The sequence below is a fragment of the Euprymna scolopes genome, chromosome 43, assembly GCF_053919585.1.
Source record: "Euprymna scolopes isolate OS-2025 chromosome 43, ASM5391958v1, whole genome shotgun sequence".
NCBI lineage: Eukaryota > Metazoa > Mollusca > Cephalopoda > Sepiida > Sepiolidae > Euprymna > Euprymna scolopes.
The window spans coordinates 35684295-35708230 of NC_136524.1; the positions used below are offsets into that span (position 1 = coordinate 35684295).

Genomic DNA, 23936 nt, shown 5'->3' on the forward strand with positions numbered 1-23936 from the left:
TGATTTTAACATTTAATAAACAATTTTATTTGTTATCCTCATTAGTAGCGTTAGTAGAAGAGAGAGAAACATGTTCAATGTGTTTATAGATAGATTTAATATCATGCTGGCTGGTGAAGGAGAGAATAATTCAGTTCAGTTTACACGTGTTTATGGCTAGTAGCTGTCGGTATGAAGGAAGCCGGTTAAAAGAGAAAGAAAGGGCAAAGACTTACGTATGTAAGAGCATGCACTCACTAGTAGAGACAGGGCAAAGGGGTTAGTGTCTCGTGGTAAGAAAAAGTGTGTGTGTGTGTGTGTGTGTGTGTGTGTGTGTGTGTGTGTGTGTGTGTGTGTGGCAGTGTATGTTCTTTAACATGACAAAGAATGTTCGTTAAGGTACCACACGTGGAAACAAATGAGAGTTTGAAAGGTCGCCATGTTAGCTTGTAGTACTCACATTCTATCTGGGACAGAAGCCCGAGGCGATGTGTGCTTCTGGGCAAAGCAGTGAGAAAGAGAGGAAGAGGGTTTCAGAGTTCACCTTTTATATACTCTTGTCATGTGATAGATAGCTGGCTTGTGATTGGACAAGCCAGAAGGAAATGGATTTCAAATCTCGAATTGTGAGAATGTGTTTGTAGCGAGTGTCGGCTGCTACAGATGTTTTTGAATTGAAAACCATTTTGAATTTTAGAAGAGTTTCCAATGGGCAGCCAAATTGTATAAGTCCTGAGATGAAGAATAGAGTTTGTTCAAAAAAGTATGTACGGGAATTCTAAAAGATTCACTATTTTTATGGAGTAAATCCAGTTTCTGATTGGTTGCTAGCAGAGCGTAGCTCTATTTAATTGGTCAGTTCCTACCATCAATGTCTATGAATAAAATCTTTCAATTTTCTTTAATCGCACCCTCACATTCTTATCAAAAATATTGTAACATATGTGATGTTGCTCGTCTCAGATTTTCCATAAATACTATTCTGGCATATGTTTCTCAGAATTGTCCAATCTATTATCTGCTTCTTTTATTCCAGCTCATTTAATTCGTTGGTCTAGTGGTCTTCATCAATTCGCTGTTTTGATATTTCATTGTAATACAGCTTTTTATTCCAGTAGCTTTTTTCCATTGTGGAACTCTCTTCCTGCTTATTCTAGTAGCTTATTTCCTTGTGGAACTCTCTTCCTGCTGACTGTTTTCAGTAGCTTATTTCCTTGTGGAACTCTCTTCCTACTGACTGTTTTCCTTCTACTCATAACCTTGATCTTTCCAATAACTAAAGTCAATAAACATCTCGTCTCTTTGCAATAATGCTCTTTCATTCTTGTCAGCTGCTTACATCAAGTGGCTTTATGCCTCGTCTGGAGAGATTTTCATGAAAAGAAGCAAAATAAAAAAAAACTAATTTGAACAAAGATCTGAAGAAGATCAAATGTTACATTTTTTCACATTATAATTGCAATAAAAAGCTAAAAGAAAAAGATTATTAAATAAAAATAATTAGAAATAATAATCTAACAGCTTTGAATAAATAGACAAAACTGGTTTTAGAACACATTAAGATGCAAAAATTTTAATAAAAGAAGGAAAAAAAAATTAAACATTTTTCCTTTTGCTTTCCTTTCTTTTTTAAAGTTGAAACATTTCTTATTAATTTCGAACTATGACAGGTCCATCTTCAAGGAACAAAAGAGTTCTATTGCTTGTTTTCCTTTATTTTCTTTTTTCTTTTTTATTTATCTTTTTATTTTATTTTTATTATTTTTATTCTTTATTTTTTTTTATTTTATTTTTTATTATTTTTTATTTTCCTTTATTTTATTTTTTATTGTTTTATTGCTTGTTTTCCTTTATTTTCTTTTTTCTTTTTTTATTTATTTTTTTATTTTATTTTTTTTATTTTTATTTTTTATTTTTATTTTTTATTATTTTTTATTTTCCTTTTTTATTTTTTATTGTTCTATTGCTTGTTTTGCTTTATTTTCTTGCAAGCAAAATCCTTGTGTTGTTGAATCCAAGGCTTGCTGTTGTTGCTGTTGTTAAACGCGTGAAGTGTCATAGAGAACTCTTCTGTGTGACCTTTTTTTTTTTTTTTTTTTTTTTAGTGCGTGTTCGCTTTAAAGATATAAAAATTAGTATTAAAGCTCTTGGAAGCATCATTAAAAATGTAAAAAAACTTTAGGCAAAAGGAAAAAGAAATTGAATTTTTTTTTCCTTCCTTTAATAAAATTTTTGCATCTTAACGTGCTCTAAAAATAGTTTTGTCTGTTTATTCAATGTTTTAAAATTTTTAATGATGCTTCCAAGAGCTTCTTTTTTTTTTTTTTTTACATGGAGGTCACCACTTATCAAGGCCCAGAAGCCACTCGGGGTAAGGGTTATTTTGTGTACAGTAATCAATGGGATAGTGTTGCAGTATACATTAGTATTGAAGATTTGATAAAGTGTCATTACTTAAGGGGGCGGTTCATCAGGAATTTGTTTATGTTGGACTTGAAGACATCCATGTTGAAGTCAGGAGGGAGACAAGCAAGCGGTAGAGAGTTCCACAGGCGTGCAGTTCTAAGAAAGAAGCTTTGTTCATGGAATGTACGTTTTGAATTAGGCACAGATAATATCAATTTTAATAATCTAGCGTTTATATAGTAATTGTATAAAACGTATTTTGCCAAATACAGTGATTTATTATTATTATTATTATTATTATTATTATTATTATTATTATTATTATTGCTTCTTTTATTTCATTGGTTTTAGTGATTAGAAAATGGAGAGGTCATACACATACAATTAATGATATTGTATTGATAGATAATAATGAAATGTTAATAACGGCTTCAAGTGACTGCACAGTACGAATGTGGACTATCCAAGGTATCTATGTTGGTAAGTAATGTTGGATTTTGAATGTATACATTGTTTAACTTTCTATGTCTTACTTTTTACCATAACTCATATTAAAAAAAATTATTTTGTATTATTTGTACCGTTTGGAACACTATTCTTTTCTTGGATGTTATTCTCACAATATTTCAGCCAATGTAACCTCTGAACTTCTTCAGGTACATCTCATCGAACTCAGGCATTTATATGTGCAGTGAACAGCTAAATCAAATCAAGTCGCTCATCACATAAGCAGAAGAATCTATACCGCCGGAATGTATTCATTTCCGAAACAATGTAATTTTTTCACTGGTCGCCTATGGAATTATTTTAGTGCGTAGACACTCAGCTATAATGCATCAGTTTTACACACAAATCCATGGGACTATATTTTTGTCTACTTGCGTATGTAGACAGTGAATGGGTTGGAACATTCGAGAAAAAAACAAATCAGTCTAGACAGTGTTTCCACAAGTCACCATCGTTGCTGCCTGTAATTGTTGCTTGCGTCAGACTCTGTCCAAAGCACGTTAAAACTGCACTAAGTCTCAGCAATGATTCCATGATTTCCAGACTTTCCAGATTTTTGCAGGCTGAATAGCCACTGCTCGAAATTTTCACACATGTTGATTCCATCACATGACGTTCAAAATCTGCGCTAGTAAGAGTGTCATGTTCAGCCTGTAAACGGACAAAGTACTCAATCCCTGTACTAATGAATCTCATGCAAACAACAATGGATGAGTATTTTTTTTTTTTTTTTCGCTTACTGTTGTGGTGGCAACCACTTATTTGCATATGCGAATAACTATAAATGGCAAGCCTAGGTTGGCCTTGGTGTGTCTTACTCAAATGCCACCGGAAGTGATGCCGAAGAGCGTACATGTCCTCCCACCAAGACTCTCTGACTCGACACCGTCATTTGTACATATTGTAAATATACCTTTTCCTTAATACACTTATTATTGCGTTATCTTGTTGTTTGCGTCTTCATTGTATTTCCTTACTAATTATTGTTCAACCTTGCAACTACAACAGTTGGCGACGAGATATGAAGCGTCAAATATAACAGTTTGACGAAGAACTATTTAAAAAAAAAAAAAAAAAAAAACCCAAACTTTTATTTTGTGGAAAGAGTTACTTATTAGTAAGTGCCTAAAAACGGAAAGTCAATTCGATTTCGTGATTCCAGATAAACCTGTTTTATTTTTTTTTTTTGCAGCGTGACTCGCAAAAAGAATATATCATTGCAAGCAGCGATATTATTATTGAAAACAGGAGCTTACAGCAATTTGCTTTTTTGTTGTAACCCAAACCGGTGTATATTGTACATGGCACAATATTTTTTTTAACTACATACTAAAAAAAAACAAAAAAACATGGAAGACTTATCAAAAATGTTCATGCAATTTTTACAAGCACAGGCTGAGCGGGATGAACGCAGACAAGCTACACAAAACGAGCTTTTGCAAACACAAATACAGGCACAGGCTGACCGCGAGGAAAAGAGAGAGGACAGATTTTGAAATGGCAGCAGGAACAAGAAGAAAAGCAGAAAATGGCAGAATTAAAGCAGAAAAAACTGCAATTGGAACAGGAAGAAAGGCATAAGAAACTACAATTGGAATATTAAGAAAGACAAGATGAACGTTTTGCTAAAACACTGGAACTACTAAAGAGTAATCGAGAAAATGTCGATAGTGTTAATTTCTCCCATACAACTATTTTTAATAGCATGGACACATTTCATTATGTGCCTGAGGAAGAGAAGAATTTTGAAGCATACTACACAAGATACGAGGATGTTTTTCAACTGGACTGTAAAAATTGGCCAAATAGTCAGAAAGTGAGCCTCTTACTCAGAAAATTGGGTACATCAGAACACAGCAAATTCGTAGATTACATATTACCTAAAAAAACTGCGGAATTAGAGTTCATGGAAGCTGTAAAATTACTAAAAGAATTATTTAATCCAAATATATCTCTTTTTCATAAAAGATGGCTGTGCATGAATCTAAGAAAGATGGACAACCAAGATTATTTGACATACGCATCAGTTGTCAATAAAAACTGCGATAATTTTAAGCTTGCAGAACTAACGGTAGAAGATTTTAAATGTCTAATCTTCGCTCAAGGGTTAGTTTCCACAAAAAATGCAGAAATACGCAGACGAGTGTTGTCTAAGCTGGAATCTGAGCAAGATTTAACCCTCCAGAAACTAGCAGAGGACTGTGAAAGGGCCATTATACTAAAAAAGGATTCAAAAAATATAGAAGAATCCGGAGTGGCATATGTAAGAAAAGTTTGAAAACCATACGCACCAACCAAGAACTTTACAAAGAAAAGCAATGGAACGGGATATTCCAAAGATAATAACCATAAATATAATACAGAATATAACAAGCCTCTTCCTAGATATAACTGTAAGAGATGTGCAGAAAAGCATTGGGAATCAGATTGTCCTTATAAGAAGAAAAAATGCTACATTTGTAAGAAGGTGGGACACAAAAGCGATTGCTGCAGATATAAAGATTACACCAGAAAGAGAGTACAGCAAACAAAATCAAATACAAAATTAGACAAAGATCGGCGAAAATACGTAAAAGTGGAAATATTTAAAACATCAATAAAGTTACAACTCGACTCCGGCTCCGATGTTTCTATAATAAACCTGAATACGTGGAAAAAGTTGGGAAAACCGGCCATGATGAAAACTAGTAAAGCAGCCTGGACGGTAACTGGTGGTGGTATAAAATTTGAAGGAGAAGTTGTCCTCCCGATAAAATTGAAAGGGATTTCGAAGAAATTAAAATTATTCGTACTAAAAAATAGTGAAAATCTGTTTGGAATAGATTTAATTGAGGAATTCGGACTATGGGATAAGCCAATCAATACATTCTGTAAAAAATTAGAATGTTCTTCTCCAACAACAGTAAATATAAAAGACGATTTAAAAGAATTATTTCCTGAGGCATTCACGACTAACTTAGGTCGCTGCAATAAATTCAAGGCCTCGTTTGAACTTAAAGAAAACGCCAGCCCAATTTTTAGAAAAAAGCGAAATGTTCCGTTCGCTGGGTTGGAAAAGATTGATAAACAATTAAATAGATTGGAACAGACGCGAATTCTATCAAAAATAGAACACAGCGAGTGGGCAGCCCCCACCGTATACGTAAAGAAAAAGAATGGCGAAGTTAGAGTGTGCGCAGACTTTTCGACCGGGGTCAACTCCCTATTAAAAGATCACCATTACCCCCGACCAAGCCCAGAGGAAATATTCACGAAGTTGAATGGGGGTAATATCTTCTCCAAGATAGACTTGAGCGACGCGTATTTGCAAATACCGGTCGAGGAGAATTGCTCAAAAATACTATGCATCAATACGCATAAGGGATTATACAAATACAACCGATTGCCTTTTGGCATCAAAGTAGCGCCTGCCATCTTTCAGCAAGTGATGGACACCATGCTAAGTGGTATTGAGTGCGCATATACATACCTGGACGACATTGTTGTCAGGAGCAAATCCCTAGAAGAACATAAGGAACATTTGAAACAAGTATTTACTCGAATACAAGAATTCGGCTTTAAAGTAAAAGAAAGTAAATGTGACTTTTGTATGAGCGAGATTAAGTATCTTGGACACATAATAAACAAACATGGACGACGTCCAGACCCAGACAGATCTGCGGCAATAAAAAATATGCCAGCACCCGATAATGTAACAACCTTGCAGAGTTTCTTGGGACTCGCAAATTATTACCAATCTTTTATTGAAGGAATGCATAACTTGCGAGCCCCCTTAAATAATCTGCTTAAAAAGGATACACCGTGGAACTGGACGCAAGAATGTCAAATCGCTTTTGACAAAATAAAGAGCGTACTAACATCCGAATTATTCTTAACGCACTTTGACACAAACTTAAAAATAGTCGTCGCTAGTGACGCTAGCTCCTACGGCTTAGGAGCATGCATTCAACATATTATGCCGGATGGGTCTAGAAAACCAATAGCGCACGCTTCGAGAACGCTGATACCAGCCGAAAGGGCATATTCACAAATCGAAAAAGAAGCGTTGAGCATAATCTTTGCCATGACTAAATTCCACCGATATTTATATGGTAGACAATTCATACTTGAAACCGACCATAAACCGTTAGTCACGATCTATGGATCAAAAAAAGGATTGCCGGTATACACCGCAAATAGATTGCTGCGCTGGGGTACAATACTACTTAATTACGATTTCCAGCTACAACATCTAGCATCAAAAAAGATTTGCCATGCGGATGGACTGTCAAGACTGATACCACAGAAACACAATCTGGAAGAATCAGTCATTACAGCAATTCGGACAAATGTTGAAGTAAAAAATATGGTAGCAAACATCATTAAGGAACTACCCGTAACTTTGTCGGATATTAAAAGGGAAGCCGAGAAAGACGAATATATAAAGGACATAAAAGAGAAAATTATAACGGACACAAAGGTGCAGGAAGTTTTCTCCATATGTGACGATGTGTTACTGTACAGCGAGAGAGTGGTAATACCCAAAACATTGCAGAATAGGATGTTAAGAGATTTCCACACAGGACATCCGGGGATAAATCGAATGAAGTCGTTAATGAGAAGCTACGTGTACTGGCGTAACATGGACACTGACATAGCGACAACAATTGATAAATGTAAAGGATGCCAGTTAGCGGCAAAATCTCCACCTATAGTACACAAACCTTAGCCGAAAACCGACCAACCATGGTCGAGAATCCACATGGACTTCGCTGGTTCAGTAGGTGAAAACTATTATTTAATTGTAGTGGATAGTTTCACAAAATGGCTGGAGGTAATGCGTTGCAGGAATCCAACAACGAACACCTCAATAGGGTTCCTACACGAGTTGTTTGCAAGATTTGGTGTACCAGACACACTGGTCACTGACAACGGAACGCAGTTCACATCCGCAGAGTTTAAGGAATTTTGCGACACGTTCCGAGTGAAGCACATCACGACTCCGCCGTATCATCCAAGGTCGAACGGCCTCGCGGAAAGGTTCGTGGACACGCTAAAACGAGCGTTAAAGAAATCCATTGGAACACCAACAGAAAAAGCTTTGCAACAATTCTTGCAAGTATATAGGATTACACCACATCCTAGTACACCATCAAACATATCACCAGCTGATCTAATGTTTGCCAGAAAGGTAAAATCAGCGTTTGACAAACTATTGCCAAGGCAGGCAATTATCCGAAACACTACACACACGAGAAGAAAGAAATATAACTCGGGAGATCGAGTATATTTTAAGTGCTACAGAAATAACACATCTTACTGGGAATGTGGAGTAGTGGATAAACGCATTGGTGATTGTACATACATGATTAAAGGTCCACAGAATATACATAAAAGGCACCTAAATCAGATAAAAAAATGTCATATCCAAGATGATGATGATATGACAACAGTCGAAGAGGAGGACACCATAGATATTATATACGAATCTTTTAATTTGGAACCGCCTCAAAATGCACCTGAACCCCGAAGATCAGGTAGGAAAAGAAAAGTGAATGAACCATTAATGGTAAACCCAAAAAGAAAAAGATATTGAAATCTGTGTGACTTCAAATCTTGGGAGGGGGGGTGTTGTGGTGGCAACCACTTATTTGCATATGCGAATAACATAACACTATAAATGGCAAGCCTAGGTTGGCCTTGGTGTGTCTTACTCAAATGCCACCGGAAGTGACGCCGAAGAGCGTACATGTCCTCCCACCAAGACTCTCTGACTCAACACCGTATATTTGTACATATTGTAAATATACCTTTTCTTTAATACACTTATTATTGCGTTATCTTGTTGTTTGCGTCTTCATTGTATTTCCTTACTAATTATTGTTCAACCTTGCAACCACAACACTTACAAACTGGTATTTTTCATTCGCAGGGTTTTCTTCATAAATTCCTTTTTCATCATAAATTAATAATTTCCTCAGCATTTTTGTCTACTTGCATATAGACGGTGAATGGGTTGGAACATTTAAAAAGAAAGCCCATATAAAACCCTTTATCTACTTGACGGAGGTAGCATGCTCTTGTTCCGATAACTAGATAGAGGTCCTGAGTAATTCGCAATTGTATTTTTTTTTAAGTTTAAAAAATTTATTTTGGTTGTTGTTATTCAAAAGCATTTTGGTTGTTGGCAATGAATTAGTACATAATTTAGGGTTGGGTAAGGGTTAATGTTGAAAATAACATAAAAATAAAAAAAAAATTAAAAAAAACGATATTACCAGCACAAGCATCAGTTTCAAAAAAAAAAAAAGCAAAAAAAAAGCTACATAATGCTTAATATATTGTCAGAAATAAATTTCACTATTTCACAATTAAACATAATTATTAAAAGAATTTAGAACGACGAAAAGCTCTTGTAATGTATGCTATTGAAAATATGATTCCTACATCGACAACTTACAAATGGGGACTTGTTAAAAAAAAATGTTTAGTTACTATAGAGACATATGAGAATAAACTAATATTCTGAATTATACCTATATTTTCCAGGGGTGTTTGGACAAGCTGAAAAGTGGAATATTAATAAACCTCGAACTTTTCAACATCCAATGATCCCTTTTGATGTGTTAATACATCCGGACAGTTTGCCTGATCACCCTATTCTGAAAAGCGCAGAGACAGATGCCCTCGATGTAAGTGAACTATTCATTAATCTTTGAAGATACTGGAAAACCTTTGGCTTCATTTGATTCTTTATAAGAATCTCACATTACATCAAATCAAATTTATTAGCATAAACAATAACAAAGTGCAACAAACGAGGGGGGGGGGACACAAAAAAACAAACAAACAAAAAAAAACAATATATTTGCATTCATATAGAGTTTGGATGATTGTGCAAGGCTAGTTTAAGTCTGGATATCGTATGTATCTTCACAACCCTCTCTGGCAGACTGTTCCAAAGGACAGAAATAATATTATGAAGTCTTTGTTCATGCTTAGCATTCATAAAAAAATAAAAAGGCTTAACTTTTCTTTTTAATTTATTCATACCAATAATATTTTAATTTATTCATGGCAATAATATTAAAATTTATTCATACCCATAATATTAAAATTTATTCATGGCAAAAATATTTTAATTTATTCATGGCAATAATATTAAAATTTATTCATGGCAACAATATTTTATTTTATTCATGGCAATAATATTTTAATTAATTCATACCAATAATATTTTAATTTATCCATGGTAATATTATTTTAATTTATTCATGGCAATAATATTTTAATTTATTCATGGCAATAATATTTCAATTTATTCATGCCAATAATATTTGAATTAATTCATACCAATAATATTTGAATTAATTCATACCAATAATATTTTAATTAATTCATACCAATAATATTTTAATTTATTCATGGCAATAATATTTTAATTAATTCATGGCAATAATATTTTAATTAATTCATACCAATAATATTTTAATTTATTAATACCAATAATATTTATTTTATTCATACAATAATATTTTTTTTTATTCATATCAATAATATTTTATTTTATTCATACCAATAATATGTTAATTTATTCATACCAATAATATTTTATTTTATTTATACCAATAATATTTTAATTTATTCATACCAATAATATTTTAATTTATTCATACCAATTATATTTTAATTTATTCATACCAATAATATTTTATGTTATTCACGTCAATAATATTTTATTTTATTCATACAATAATATTTTTTTTATTCATACAAATAATATTTTATTTTATTCATACAAATAATATTTTATTTTATTCATACCAATAATATTTTATGTTATTCATACCAAAATATTTTAATTCATTCATGTCAATAATATTTTAATTTATTCATACCAATAATATTTTAATTCATTCATGCAATATATTTTAATTTATTCATACCAATATTTTAATTCCTTCATCGGAATAATATTTTAATTTATTCATACCAATAATATTTTAATTTATTCATACCAATAATATTTTATTTATTCATACCAATAATATTTTATTTTATTCATACCAATAATATTTTATTTTATTCATACCAATAATATTTTAATTTATTCATACCAATAATATTTTAATTTATTCATACCAATAGAAGTGTTTTCTTGTGTTTGAATGTTTTAATGATTATTGGTGTGCAGATTTTGTGTGGATGGCACAAGACTTGAAAGTACTGATTGTTATGATAGGCGCGGGAGTGGTTTGTGTCAATATGACTATTTTCTGGTAGAAACAGTTCATCTATAATATAAATCTCACCTGTGTGTTTAAATGTATGTATGTATGTATGTATGTATTTATGTATGCATGTATATATGCATGTATGTATGTATGTATGTATGTATGTATGTATGTATGTATGTATGACTAAAACTTTCAACAGAGGCGACAGATTTTCACGACATTAGTATAAAAAAATTGGCTAAAAACATTAATTCTTTCACCCTCAACTAAGCACTTTTCTATAGGAAGGGGTCACTTTTTTCACCGATATTTTCGATAGTCATCATCTTTTTTTGATTGACTAACCTTAATTTAAACCGCCATCACTTCTGGTTTAGCGATGGATGCAGCAGCAAAGACATCACGTTTTTTTTCACATTCTTTTCTTCCTTTGCGGTATGGGTTCAAGCCTGCCTACTACCACATTTTAATTTTTGCTCAATACACACCTTCAAACACTCGGGCAACGCCCGGCACCAAGACTAGTAATCCAATTAAGTGAATATGTGGGTGTGTTCGTATTGTAAGAACAGTGGTTTGGAATATGAATGTTTAAAAGGAGGATTGAGTTCTTGCTGGATGTCATAAATTTCCACAATGTAATTAATCTGCGGCCCGCATAAAACCATAACGGGTGTTTTAACGTCTCACAAAGACAGAGCTTCTTCAAACACGTGTTGCACTTGAGAATTTGAAGAAAAACTGCTTTGATCTTGGTTGGTAAATGTCTTTATAGTGTCTGCCTGCTGCTTCGGGACTGATCACCGTATTCAAGCGCAAGGGTGCGTAAATTTTTTGTTTTTAATTTTTTTTTTTACACAGTGATCACCACTTATCAAGGCCCGGAAGCCACTCAGGGATAAGGGTTATTGCAAGTACATTACGTTAGTGTGGAGATTTGATGAAGTGTTTAATTAAGGGGGCGGTTCATTAGGAATTTGTTAACATTGGACTTGAAGACATCCAAGTTGTAGTCCGGAGGGAAGCAGGCAGACGGAACAGAGTTCTACAGGCATGCAGTTCTAAGAAAGAAGCTTTGTTCATGGAATCCGCGTTTTGATTTAGGCACAGATATAGAGTGCGGGAAATTTTTCACAGTGGATTCAGCTAGACGGGTGTTTTTCGTGAAAGATTGGCGAGGGGGGACCAGAGATTGGAGTTCAGAGGAGCACTTGCCATGGAAATAACGATAAAAGAAGGATAGGCTCGCAACATCTCTTCTGTGGGAGAGAGGTTGCAGGGTAGAGAAAAGGGCATCCCCCACTAAGCCATGAAGTCTATTTTGTACTCTGTCAAGGCAGGATAGGCTGTTTGTAGCAGCTCCTACCCAGATATGTCAACAGTATTCCATCCTTGGGATATAGTTCCTTCGCTTTTATGTATGCATATGGTTACATCATAACGTCATGTTTCTATGAATAGTTGATAATGCATCAGCATTTACAAAGCGGTGACGGCTGTGAAATGTTCTTTCCTGTCATTTATTCTGTCCGGGCGGAGCAGGTCCGCGATTACACACCTTTTGTGTGTAATCGCGGAGACTTAAAAATGTGAATGTAGAATTAAGAGTGCATTTTTGTTAGCTATTGGATAAGACTTTTAGCATAACATAATATTGATATTGTATTTACAATGTAAACGTTCCGGTCAAATATTTTTTGTTTGTATGTTTGTTTAAAGGATTGAATTTTCCTTTTTATTTTATTTTTATTTTTTTCCACTAATAAATGACCCATTATTAAATCTAAATGGAGCCACTCGAGGAGAAAGGATTAAGTAAGATGGATAAACTTAGCTGAATGATGAAGAAGAGGGTTTAAAATGATAAATGGAATAAATCAAATTTGATGATGATGATGATGATGATGATGAAGATTTCAAATCCAAACAATGAATGCAAACTTGATTTCCAAATTCCCTATTTATATTTTAGAAGGAAGCACTGACTGAAACAGCTGATGGTGTCTCTGTACCCAAAGAGCAAGTGTGTTCTTTGGATGAGGCAATGGTTGCCAAGCTGAAAGCAGAATGTTCTGGCGTTGCTAAAGGAATAAGGTAAGAGAAAAAATTCTTTGCTGATTCTTACTATAGTGGCGATTGTGTATTTGCAGTTTGCACATCTGTAGCCGAAATGCAGAATATTATGTAAAAGAAACGATATTAAACCTTTCATTATTTTTGACTACCAACGCTGGTACTATAATAGAGTGTGGCATATATGTTGACATCCGTCTGTCTCAGGTGGCAGTGGAGTTCTGCAGCTCAGTTTAGTCCATTTCTGATTTGCAGCATCTGCTGTGACTGTGTAGGTCTATCCTGGATCGACAGGCTCTGTTGTGACAGATGTCGGTTGGGCCTGGTTCTGAGAGCTCTATTGTTGCCCTCTGTCATCTGTGCTCTCTCTCCTTTTCATCCTCAGCTGGTTTCTATTTTCTTCACTACTCTACAACTTAATGCTAAAAAGACAGAACGCATGGTTATCTCCAAAAAGGGCCGAAATAAGTACCAAAATATAATATCAAATGTAATGGTGAGACCATTACACTCAAATACCTTGGTTGTGCTATTACATCTGATGGTAAGAGTGATGTGGAAATCAAGAAAAGAATCACAATGGCAAAATCCATTGAAGACGTACATATGGTCAATTCTCCTTTACGGTTGTGAATGTTGGACAGTAACGAAGGTGGCTGAAGATCGTTTGGAAGCAGCAGAGATAGTTTTTAAAGAGAATTCTATGAATCTCATGGACAAAAAGGGAGACAAATGGAAAAGTCATGCATTAGGCAGAGTACAGCAAATCGTTATATTGCAGTTCTTCTCCAGCATATGCAAACTTCAAGCTTATTGGGTGGATGCCACCTGTGTTTTGTTGTGGGGTGGGGAAGGGTGTCAGCTTATTTTGCATCAAATGTTCATGTTATGGCACATCAGCCCTTTTGGGTGGTTTATAAAAGAAAAGCAGAACATACCTTTTATTATCTTCTTCACATTCCTTTCTGTGTCCTTGAGTAGTTTGTGTCCCGACATCAGCTCCTGGAACAATAGCTCTCTCATGCATAACAACAATGCAAGTTTTATGTCTCTGGAGAATTGGTACTTTATTCGTTTCACGGTCGAATGTCGCATCCCTGTTCTTTGCCTATCCTTAGGAGGGTGGAAATTTCTCTATCGATTCATCTGCCATACATCGCTACCCCTCACTTCTATGAGTAGTCATCATCTTCTGGCGACTGTGTCTGTCAGACTCAAACTGTCGACTCTAAACACGAACTGAAGAGTAACTCTAACTGACTGACTAAAAATGTCCCATGTACGTTTCTATATATTTTAGGGATAAAGAAGGGATATGGGTCCCTACGTCACTGACACGTCATTATGCACTCAACGCTCATCATTGTCAAGATTGTTCCAGTTTTCAGCTCGAGTCAACCAGTTTGATTTCGTTTGACCCCTTGATTCCACCTGCACTAGAAAGCATGTTTAACCTCAGTCGGCTTGCTCTTCATTACACCTGCTCTTATGTCTTACTTGAAAAGTTAAGAATATTTTATCTTCTTAACTTTATAAATTTTAGTGAATCACATTCTCACTCACACGGCCACCATTTTGTGTGTGGCTTTATTGTGAATAACACAAATTGGAATAACACAAATTGGAAATAAGGGAAAGATAATAAAGGAGAAACCATTGATTTCAATAATGTAGATTTATTTCTAATTGAATGATTCATCAAGGTAGAACATTAAAAGGAGTTACGAAACACAAAGAAAGAGCTTCAGAAATAAGTACTAAACAAAGAATACAGTTAATTTATTTATTGCGGACTGAAAGTATGATTCCTTGTGGGAGTCCTTAAATTTGATTTCTTTGTTCTGATAAGGTTGACCCTATTTTTACATCTAATGATTCTTTTAAATAAACATTAGTAGTCTGCCTTTTAATCTGAGTTTGTGTAAAAATTTTTGGATCCTATGTTTCCACGTGGTGTCATATGCTTTTTCTATGCCAAAAAAAGACAGCAACATTTTATGTAAGCTTCTTTGATAAAGATTTCCAATCTAATTAAATGGTCATTTGTACTCACTTTTTTTTTTCTGAAGCAGCATTGATATTTGGTTATTTTGCTTTTTCTAGGTATCAAACACATCTATATATTATTTACTTGGAATTCATTATTGAGATGAGTATTATTTATATTAATTTTATTTGTTGCGGACTATTATCCTCATCTTTCTTAGTTGTTGTTTCACGGCGTTTTAGCCAACTATTCCTCTGGCCTTCATCAGGTGGTAACCTTGATGCGAATAGTTGGACAAAACGTCGTGAAACAGCAACTAAGAAAGATGAGGATAATAGTCTGCAATAAATAAATTAATAAATAATACTCATCTCAATAATGAATTCCAATTAAATAATAAAGAATACAGTTGTTGCCATTGCAATTTGAACAACACATGTTTAGGGGTAAAAAAGACAGAATATATATATATTGTACTTAGTTTTTCAATGTTTAAGAATTTCTTTTGTCTGACTCTTCTTTAAAAGAATCAGTTAATGATTTCACTTCCATTTTCATACAACCATAACTACGATGAGGATCTCTGTTATTTTCGTCAAAATTGGAAATATTTTCAAATTTTTACCAGCTATGAGCAAATAGTTCCACTGCCTTGTGGATGCCTTGGTAAAAGCCAAAAACTAGGTGAGTAAACCCCGACAAAAAATCCAGTTTTGAGTTCTGATAGGCAGATGGTGAAGCACTGCATATTAGCATTCCCGGGGTATCACCAAATTATCTGAGCAAGAAGATTATTATTATCGTCCAGATTGAATTCGATTTGTTTTAAAGAGAAAAATGCAAGTCAAGGAAAGATATGATAAAGTGACGTTTTAGGAATTTAACTTGACTAGATTCTATAAACAATAACAAGAAGGAATTTTAGATAAATAAAAACAGATATGTTTTCAGAAAAAGGAATGTGTGTAAACAATAATAATACCTAGATATGTGATACAGATGTCAGCTGATAGGATTCTTTGTGAAAGTGCAAATGGCGTAATCACAAAGAAATAGTTCAATATATACATGGACGTTAGTTGGTAGTTTTAAAGAGAAAAATGCAATTCAAGGACAAGTACTGACTTGCCATTTGGTTGGACTTTGTCTGCTACGCTAAGAGGGAGATGCTTGTAAATGAGCAAACCTAAGTCTCCTTATAACCTGCTCAGGTTTGCATCCAAAGAGGCAACTCCAGCTTCGACTCTATAGCTACAGCAGACTCTACAGTGCACCAGACTAGATGCAGAACGCCATTGTCTTATTAGACAGAAGATTGTCAACATACATCATTTAGTTTGAAGCCGTTTCTCTCAGCAATACTATGTATCTGTTCCATGTATTATGGCCGCCAATGTATATATTGTTAGAAAATCGTATTATTGTCTATTTCTTTGTTTATCCACAATTTGATTAATATATACAAAATGTAGCCTTTTTTCACAAATTTTCAAATCGAAAACAAACGTTTCTAAAGGTCACGTAAATATTATTTTATATACTCTCTTAATTCAAAGGAAATATTCTATTAAGAAGTCACCTCATTTGCTTATTACATGAAAGTAAATCCATTAAATTAAATATTTATGCGCTATTATTTGGGTTCAGTAATAGAACAGCTTTAATATTTATATAACACATTGTTTGGTTTAGTCGATTTATTTAATGTATTTTTATTTTTATATATTTTAAATTATTTATATAAGCTGATAACACGTTTCATTAAAAGAGAGTCTTAGAGAGTTTGTCTTGTTTCATTTTTATTAAGAGGGATGTTGAAAGACTCAGAGAGATAGATAAGTTGTAGAAAGAGACTTAGAGATATTTTTCATGTTATGATTCTTATATTTTAAATGTTCATTCCTTAATTGTGTTGAAGAAGAAACTCTTTGAGTGAAGGGAATAGTGTTCACTGTTCAGACATTGTGTAGACATGATGATGTTGAGACGTGTATGTAAAGACATTTTATAACACAAATATATAATACAATTTCACTTTACCTTTTCGTAAGAATCATAAGACAAGACGAGCTTTACAAAACACATGATGGTTTATTTCGTCACGACCGGCCGTTTCCATCACCAAGAATTCAAAGTCTCACATTTTAGTTTCAACGTGACGTCTCGCTCCCTAGAGGAATGCCTCCCTCTGAGTTTTCTCACTGACTGTCTAACTCTAACTAAAGTTTTTCTCTATCCCTAGAACTTTCTATTTTCCGTGACGTCATACACATGTTAAAACATGTGCCTTCTTTCACATGTTCTGGACATACGTGTCCAAAACTTTTCTATTTCTCAGTAACCTATTTTTCCAATATGTTAAAAACATTATCTTATAAGCTGCATTCTTTCAATTTAAAATTTCATAACAACTTGACAGCTCACATTCTTTTCTTGAATATTTTATCTATATTCTAAACAAGTTTGTTTTACATTTTTAAATTCTCACACGTAATCTATTTCTAAAACTAAATTACGAGGTTCGAATTTGTCTATTGCTATTTCATTTTCATTTTAACTAAATCTCTCTATTTTTATACTTACATGAAAAGGGGACAGCCCTTATCAAGTAACAATTGTAAATATGTGTAATGTTTCATGTTTAACGTGTTGCATAGTTGCAATGTATGCAATTAACAGGTTTGCTGCAAGTGAAACAAATTTAACCAATAGAAGAAGGACCACTAAGAAGAAGGGAACATCTATGGCCCGGGGTTTGATCATCAAAAATTTGATTTTTCTACACCAAAAAATAAAAAATAAATAAATAAATAAATAAATAAATAAATAATGAATCATTTCTACTTTCTATAAAAACAATATGTTTATAGTAATAGTAGCAACTGCAGAGATGTTGATTTTTTTTTCTTTCTTTTCTTAGTGGCTGAAGTAATAGAAACAATAAAAAAAGAACAACAAATGACTCCATTAATTGCTCTGGGATTTGGATTTACTTCTTACAGTAATTTGCTGCAAGTACATTTGTTGTATATTAGCATTCCAGGGATATCACCAAATTACCTGAACAAAAAGATTATTATCATATAGATTGAATTAGATTTGTTTTAAAGAGAAAAATACAATTCAACGACAAATATGGTTAAATGACGTTTTAGAAATTTAACTTGACTAAATTCTATAAACAATAACAAAAAGGAATTTTAGATAAATAAAAACAGATATGTTTTCAGAAAAAAGGAATGTGCGTTAACAATAATAATACCTAGTTATGTGATACAGATGTCAGCTGATAGGATTCTTTGTGGAAGTGCAAATGTCGTAATCACAAAGAAATAGTTCAATATATACACGGACGTTATTTGGTAGTTAAAAAGTCAGTCAAAGAAGTCAGATGAGAAACCGGGGAGAAGACACCATGGAAGCCAGTGAGGTCAAGGTCCAAAATGTGAAGTCAAAACGTTGTAATCTCCGAAATGTTGACACGGTGTGTGAATAAATATTATATGAAGTATAACTTTGTGTGGTGTCATCTTTCGAAGAAACAGGTTTGTGTATTCGTCCCGATTTTTACTGTCATATTAAATGTTGATCGAACTCTTAAATGTTCACAGACTGTCTATTATATAGACTGTTGCTATTATAGACACTCCTCCTCCTCCTCTTCTTCTTCTTCTTCTTCACCAAAGAACATTTGTCTGACTCTCCATCAATGGAACATTGCCACCTCTAGCCATTTGAAGCCCACTCATGTACAAATATTTGTTATCCCCTGAAAATAACATGTCGATATATCCGCGCCATCGTTTCAGTCCAGTTTAAGCAAAACATGGTTCATCGATAATTTGATACCCTGCTATCCAACATATTGAGATGAACATCATCTTTTCCTGCCAATCTCTCTAAGGTGGGAGAGGACCTAAGACCAGTGTCTGATAACTTTAAACAATGAAGAGTAGAGGTAAGGGAGGTTAGAAGTGCTAGTCACATTCACTTTACAATTTCTGAAATCTCTTAGTGGCTGAAATAATAGAAGCAATAAGAAAAGAACAACAAATGACGCCATTAATTGCTCTGGGATTTAAATTTACTTCTTACAGTAATCTCCTTCAGATCTTGAACAAATAATACAAAACCCTGTACATTGAGATGAACATCTTCTCTTTCCAATCCCTGTAAGGTGGAAGAGGACCCAAGACCAGTGTCTGATAACTTTGATGTCTAATTCTTATGATTCAATAGCAATACACATCAGCCTTATTTTGCAAATAACATGCTTGCCACAAGTGAAAAATATTTAACTAGGATAAAAGGAGGTGAGCTCCCTTAACAATGCTAGAAAATTACTCACACCTGAGAGTATGCTGTATCTCTACAAAGCCACCCATGCATGGAGTATTGTTACCACATCCAGATTGGTGCATCAACCACTACTCAGTCTTAAACAGGGTCCAAATAAGAGTTTCCAACCTATTAGGTTCTGCACTATCAATCAATCTTCAAACCTCTGTCCTATCGCTGCAATGTTGCATCCCTGTGCCTGTTTTTCGAGCACTTTTACAGAATGTGCTCTTTTTAAAAATTTTCTTTTATTCAATTTTCACACCAAACAAGGCACAGTGCCACTTTGAAGCAGGGGACTACTATCAGGGACTTAATAAGCAGGGTCATTTTAAAGGGAGATGAGCAGAAAGATGTTTGCTCACATTACACTTGAACTTCTGCATATCAGTACAGTTGGGAAAGCAGAATCCCGGAAGGGAGTTCCAAAACCTGCAGTTCTGGGGAAGAAACTATTGGAGTAAAAGGTTTTCTTGCACCTAGGGATCTCTACTGTAAAGGGATGAGACTTAGTAGCTTGTCGGGTTTGTCGGAGGTATGTAGTTACGTCGAGGAGGTACAAGTGTTTGCAGTTCGTCAGAGCATTCACCATTAAACTATTTGTAGAACAGGCAGAGGGATGCAACATCTCGTCGATGGGACAGAGGTTGAAGCCTAGATGACAGTTCAGGACCTATCAGGTTGGCGACTCTCTTTTGAACCCTGTCCAGGAGCGAGAGACAAGCAGCAGATGCACCAGCCCAGATGTGACAACAGTACTCCATACATGGGCGAATGGTGGCCTTATAGAGGTACAGGATACTGTCAGGTGTAAGTAGTTTTCTAGCACGGTAGAGGGAGCCAACCTTCCTTGCAGCAGCCTTGGCAATGCTCTCAATGTATCTATTCCAATTCATATTCCCTGTAAACGTTAGGCTGAGGAGTTTAAAAGAAGTACTTTCGGGCAATGTGTTCTTGGCCATTGCTATTGGTGGTAGAGAAGGTTTCTTGTAATTATTGAAGGAAACAAGTTTAGTCTTGGCAGCATTGAATGTGACCATCCATTTTTGTCCCCATTCCACTACAGATTGGAGATCATCCTCTAGTGTTTCTGCCATTTCCTTGGATATGTGTTCATTTGTTTTCCCCTTATATCTGTTATAGAGAGTGGTGTCATCAGCAAATATACCCATCTCCGAAACAATTTTATCACGGAGGTCATTTATGAATATCAGGAATAATAGAGGTCCAAGGATAGAGCCCTGAGGTACTCCCGCATTTATGTCATATTGCTTAGATGTACGACTGTCGAGGACAACTTTGATTTTTCTATTACTTAAGAAGGATTTAATTACATTATGAATTCTTCCAGTGATTCCATACGATCTAATTTTCCTTAGAAGACCATCGTGCCATACCCTGTCCAAAGTTTTAGATATATCAAGGGCTACCGCTCTACCCTCCCCTGTTTTGTCCAATGAACGGTATATACGTTCAAAAACTACAGTTAAGATATCTGCTGTTGAACGGGCTTACCTGTATCAATATTGTTTGTCAGTCAGGAGTTTAGCGGCTGTTAGGTGCTGGACTAGGGCTTGATTAACTAAGGACTCAAATATTTTGGCGAAAAGCGGGAGGAGGCTAATGGGGCGATAATTTAGTGGGTCAGTTCTTTCATTAGAATTCTTGAAGACTGGTACCACAGAAGCGGTTTTCCAGCAGTCGGGAAAGCAAAATTCGTTAAGGCATTTATTGTAAAGTTTGGAGAGAACTGGAGCAACCTCGGCAGAGAATTATTTTAATAGCACAGCCGGGATGAGATCTGGTCCATATGCTTTTGAGGTGTCTAGGTTTTTTATCATAGCATGTACCTGAGGAGGGGTGATTTTCAAATCGTCTAGTGTGGCGTCTGTTCACAGAGGAAAATCAGGGAGGGAGTGGTGTACCGGGTTCAGTGTGGAGTTTGAGACAAACCGACTGGCAAGCAGATTAGCCTTGACAGTTGCCGTGCAAGCAACCTCATGATTGTTTGATAGTGGGGGAATAGTTGACTGTCCATTATTTACTATGCTGTTGTAGATTTTCCCAAACTCCCGGGTTCCTAATTTCTGTGCTTCGATGCGTTTTCTGGTGGTTTCAGAGTAATCTGTCTTAGCTGTCTCTATCACTCTCTTACAATTATTTCTAGCTTCTATAAACTTCTGTTTATTTGAGCTGGACTTATGTCGGTTGAATCTGCGGAATGCATGCTGCCTTTGACAAATGGCAGCTGCAGAAACAGAAGTAAACCATTGGGGAGAGTGGGGCTTGCTATAGAATTTCCGTGCGGGAACATGTGCTTCAATTGCAGTTTTGAACCATTCAGTGGTCTCATTTGCACACTGTTCCGCTGGAAGAGTAAAGATATTTTGCCATGGGGCATCTCTGATGAGTTCCCTGATGGCTTCCCAATCAGCCTTTTTGTAATACCTTGTTGTTTTGAGTAGTGGGTCTTCAGTTTTAGGGCGAGAATTTAGGCTGATTTCTACCATTATCACAGCGTGATCAGCATTCCCGAGTGGGCTGTGGGCATTTGTTGTACAGTCATTGGGAATCGTTGTCAGAAGGAGATCTAGAAGTGAGGCATGTTGATCTTGCTGGTCTGGGAAACGTGTTGGAAATGTAACCAACTGAGATAGGGAATGGGGTATAGAGAAGCTATGTGTTGTGCTACCAGCTACGTTTGTGTGATTTGAGAATCCTAGCCAGTTACTGTGGTGGACATTGAAGTCACCAAATACATGTATTTGTGCGCTAGTATCGAGGGAGAGTGCTATATCTATACTGTCTGAGACTTTGTTTATTAGGGTACAGTCTTGGATTGAGGGAGAGCAGTAAAGAAAATACAAGTAGTTAATATTATGTTGCATATTTAGTCTGAAGCACATAAAGGCCTTGTCCTCTGATTCTAGTTTTATTTCTCTAGTCAGGGGAGGGTGTTACGAATATAGACTCCAAGCCCATGCATATGTCTGTCCGAGTCCTTAGAGTGGTAGAGTGGGAGATAACCAGGCATGTTAAATTGGTTAGAGGGAATGGAGGAGTGAAGGTTAGTTTCACTTAATGCTAAGATATCTGGGGTGTTTACAAGGAGAAATGACTCAACATCATCTAAGTTAGTTCTAAGCCCGCGATATTCGTAAATGCAAGTCTCAAGGGAGGAGGCAGGTTGGTTTTCTTTGAGTTTGGTTCTGGTTTAAACGTAACTCTGATGAGCCTATTGCACTTGTGCCCCTTTACAATACATACTCTAACTAACTCCTCCAGCAGCAAAATCCCCTCCCTTACTTCATTATTGAAGTCCATAGATGCTGAAAAGCCTATAATTTCTTTCCTCAAACTGCTAGATTTTGAAATTCCCTTCACGGATCCTAAAATTCATACTAGAATTGTTCATAGGGACTCATGGCAGAGTGGATTGCATACTTGGTAAAGTTCAGTTGTAAAAGTTACACTTTTCTGGAGGTTGAAGGTTCAATCCTCAGTGCAGGTAACACTCCAAAAATACAATTGTGAATTACTTAAGACTTCTACCCAGTCATGGCTGACAGAATGAAAGCATGCTACTCCTCCTCCCCAGGGATTAAATAAAAAGATTCCATTTTAAATTCTATACAGATTCCCGAGTTTGTCAGAAAGATGCCCGAGTTTAGCAAGATACACCGTAAGAGGGTTGGAGGTTACGCCAACCAAAGTGTTGTGTGAATAACACTTCAGACGAGAACTCTAGTCCGAATAACCTAAATAATATGCATCTTTTGTGAATAAAACTGCTTTTAAACCATTGTAGATATTTTAAGGAAGGTAGTCTATAGAGTAAATGTGGTATTTTGGTGACAGCTAAAGTGAAAGTCATAGGCAAATGAAAGAATGAGAGGAACCATGTTTGGACGAATTGGTAAAGATGCATTTAGTTATGACTAAAGGATACACAAAAGATGACAACAGAACTCCACTCCACCTCCAGTTCTCTCCACACTTTTGAAGGCCCTATGTCGAATTTGTGGAATATTTTTTTTTGTTACATAGGAGTCACCACTTATCAAGGCCCAAAGGCCACTCGAGGATAATGATTAATGAGTGTATGTACAGTAGTCAAAGGAACAATATCTTAGTAATCGTTAGTAGTGTAAATTTGGTAAATTGGATTACATAAGGGGAACGCCTCATCAAGAACTTGTTTACATTGGACTTGAAGATGACCATATTGTAGTCAGCTGAAAAGCAAGCAAATGGAAAACAGTTCCAGAGGTGTGTTTCTCCTATTCTTTTGCAAATAAGCAATTTAAAAAAGTCATTGATATGAACTATTATTGTTTTTTCTCCATTATTGTTTTTTTATTATTTGTTTTTACTATTTTTTTCTTCATTTTTTATTTTATTGTCTTATTATTAAATTAATGAATAATTAA

The 23936-nt window shown here is 35.1% G+C and overlaps 1 protein-coding gene across 2 annotated transcripts in view; it reads left to right on the forward strand.

Moving 5' to 3' along the window:
- The window catches only part of LOC145268284 (cilia- and flagella-associated protein 337-like), a 177131-nt gene that overhangs the window by 151894 nt on the left and 1301 nt on the right, over positions 1–23936 (forward strand). The window contains exons 23-25 of one of the 2 annotated variants that reach the window (XM_080123687.1): positions 2737–2865; positions 9421–9563; positions 13081–13202. In XM_080123687.1, coding sequence (XP_079979813.1) covers positions 2737–2865; positions 9421–9563; positions 13081–13202 — 394 coding nt within the window. Of the gene's footprint in view, positions 1–2736; positions 2866–9420; positions 9564–13080; positions 13203–23936 lie in introns of those variants that run through there. The other variant, XM_080123688.1, reaches the window with a different exon arrangement.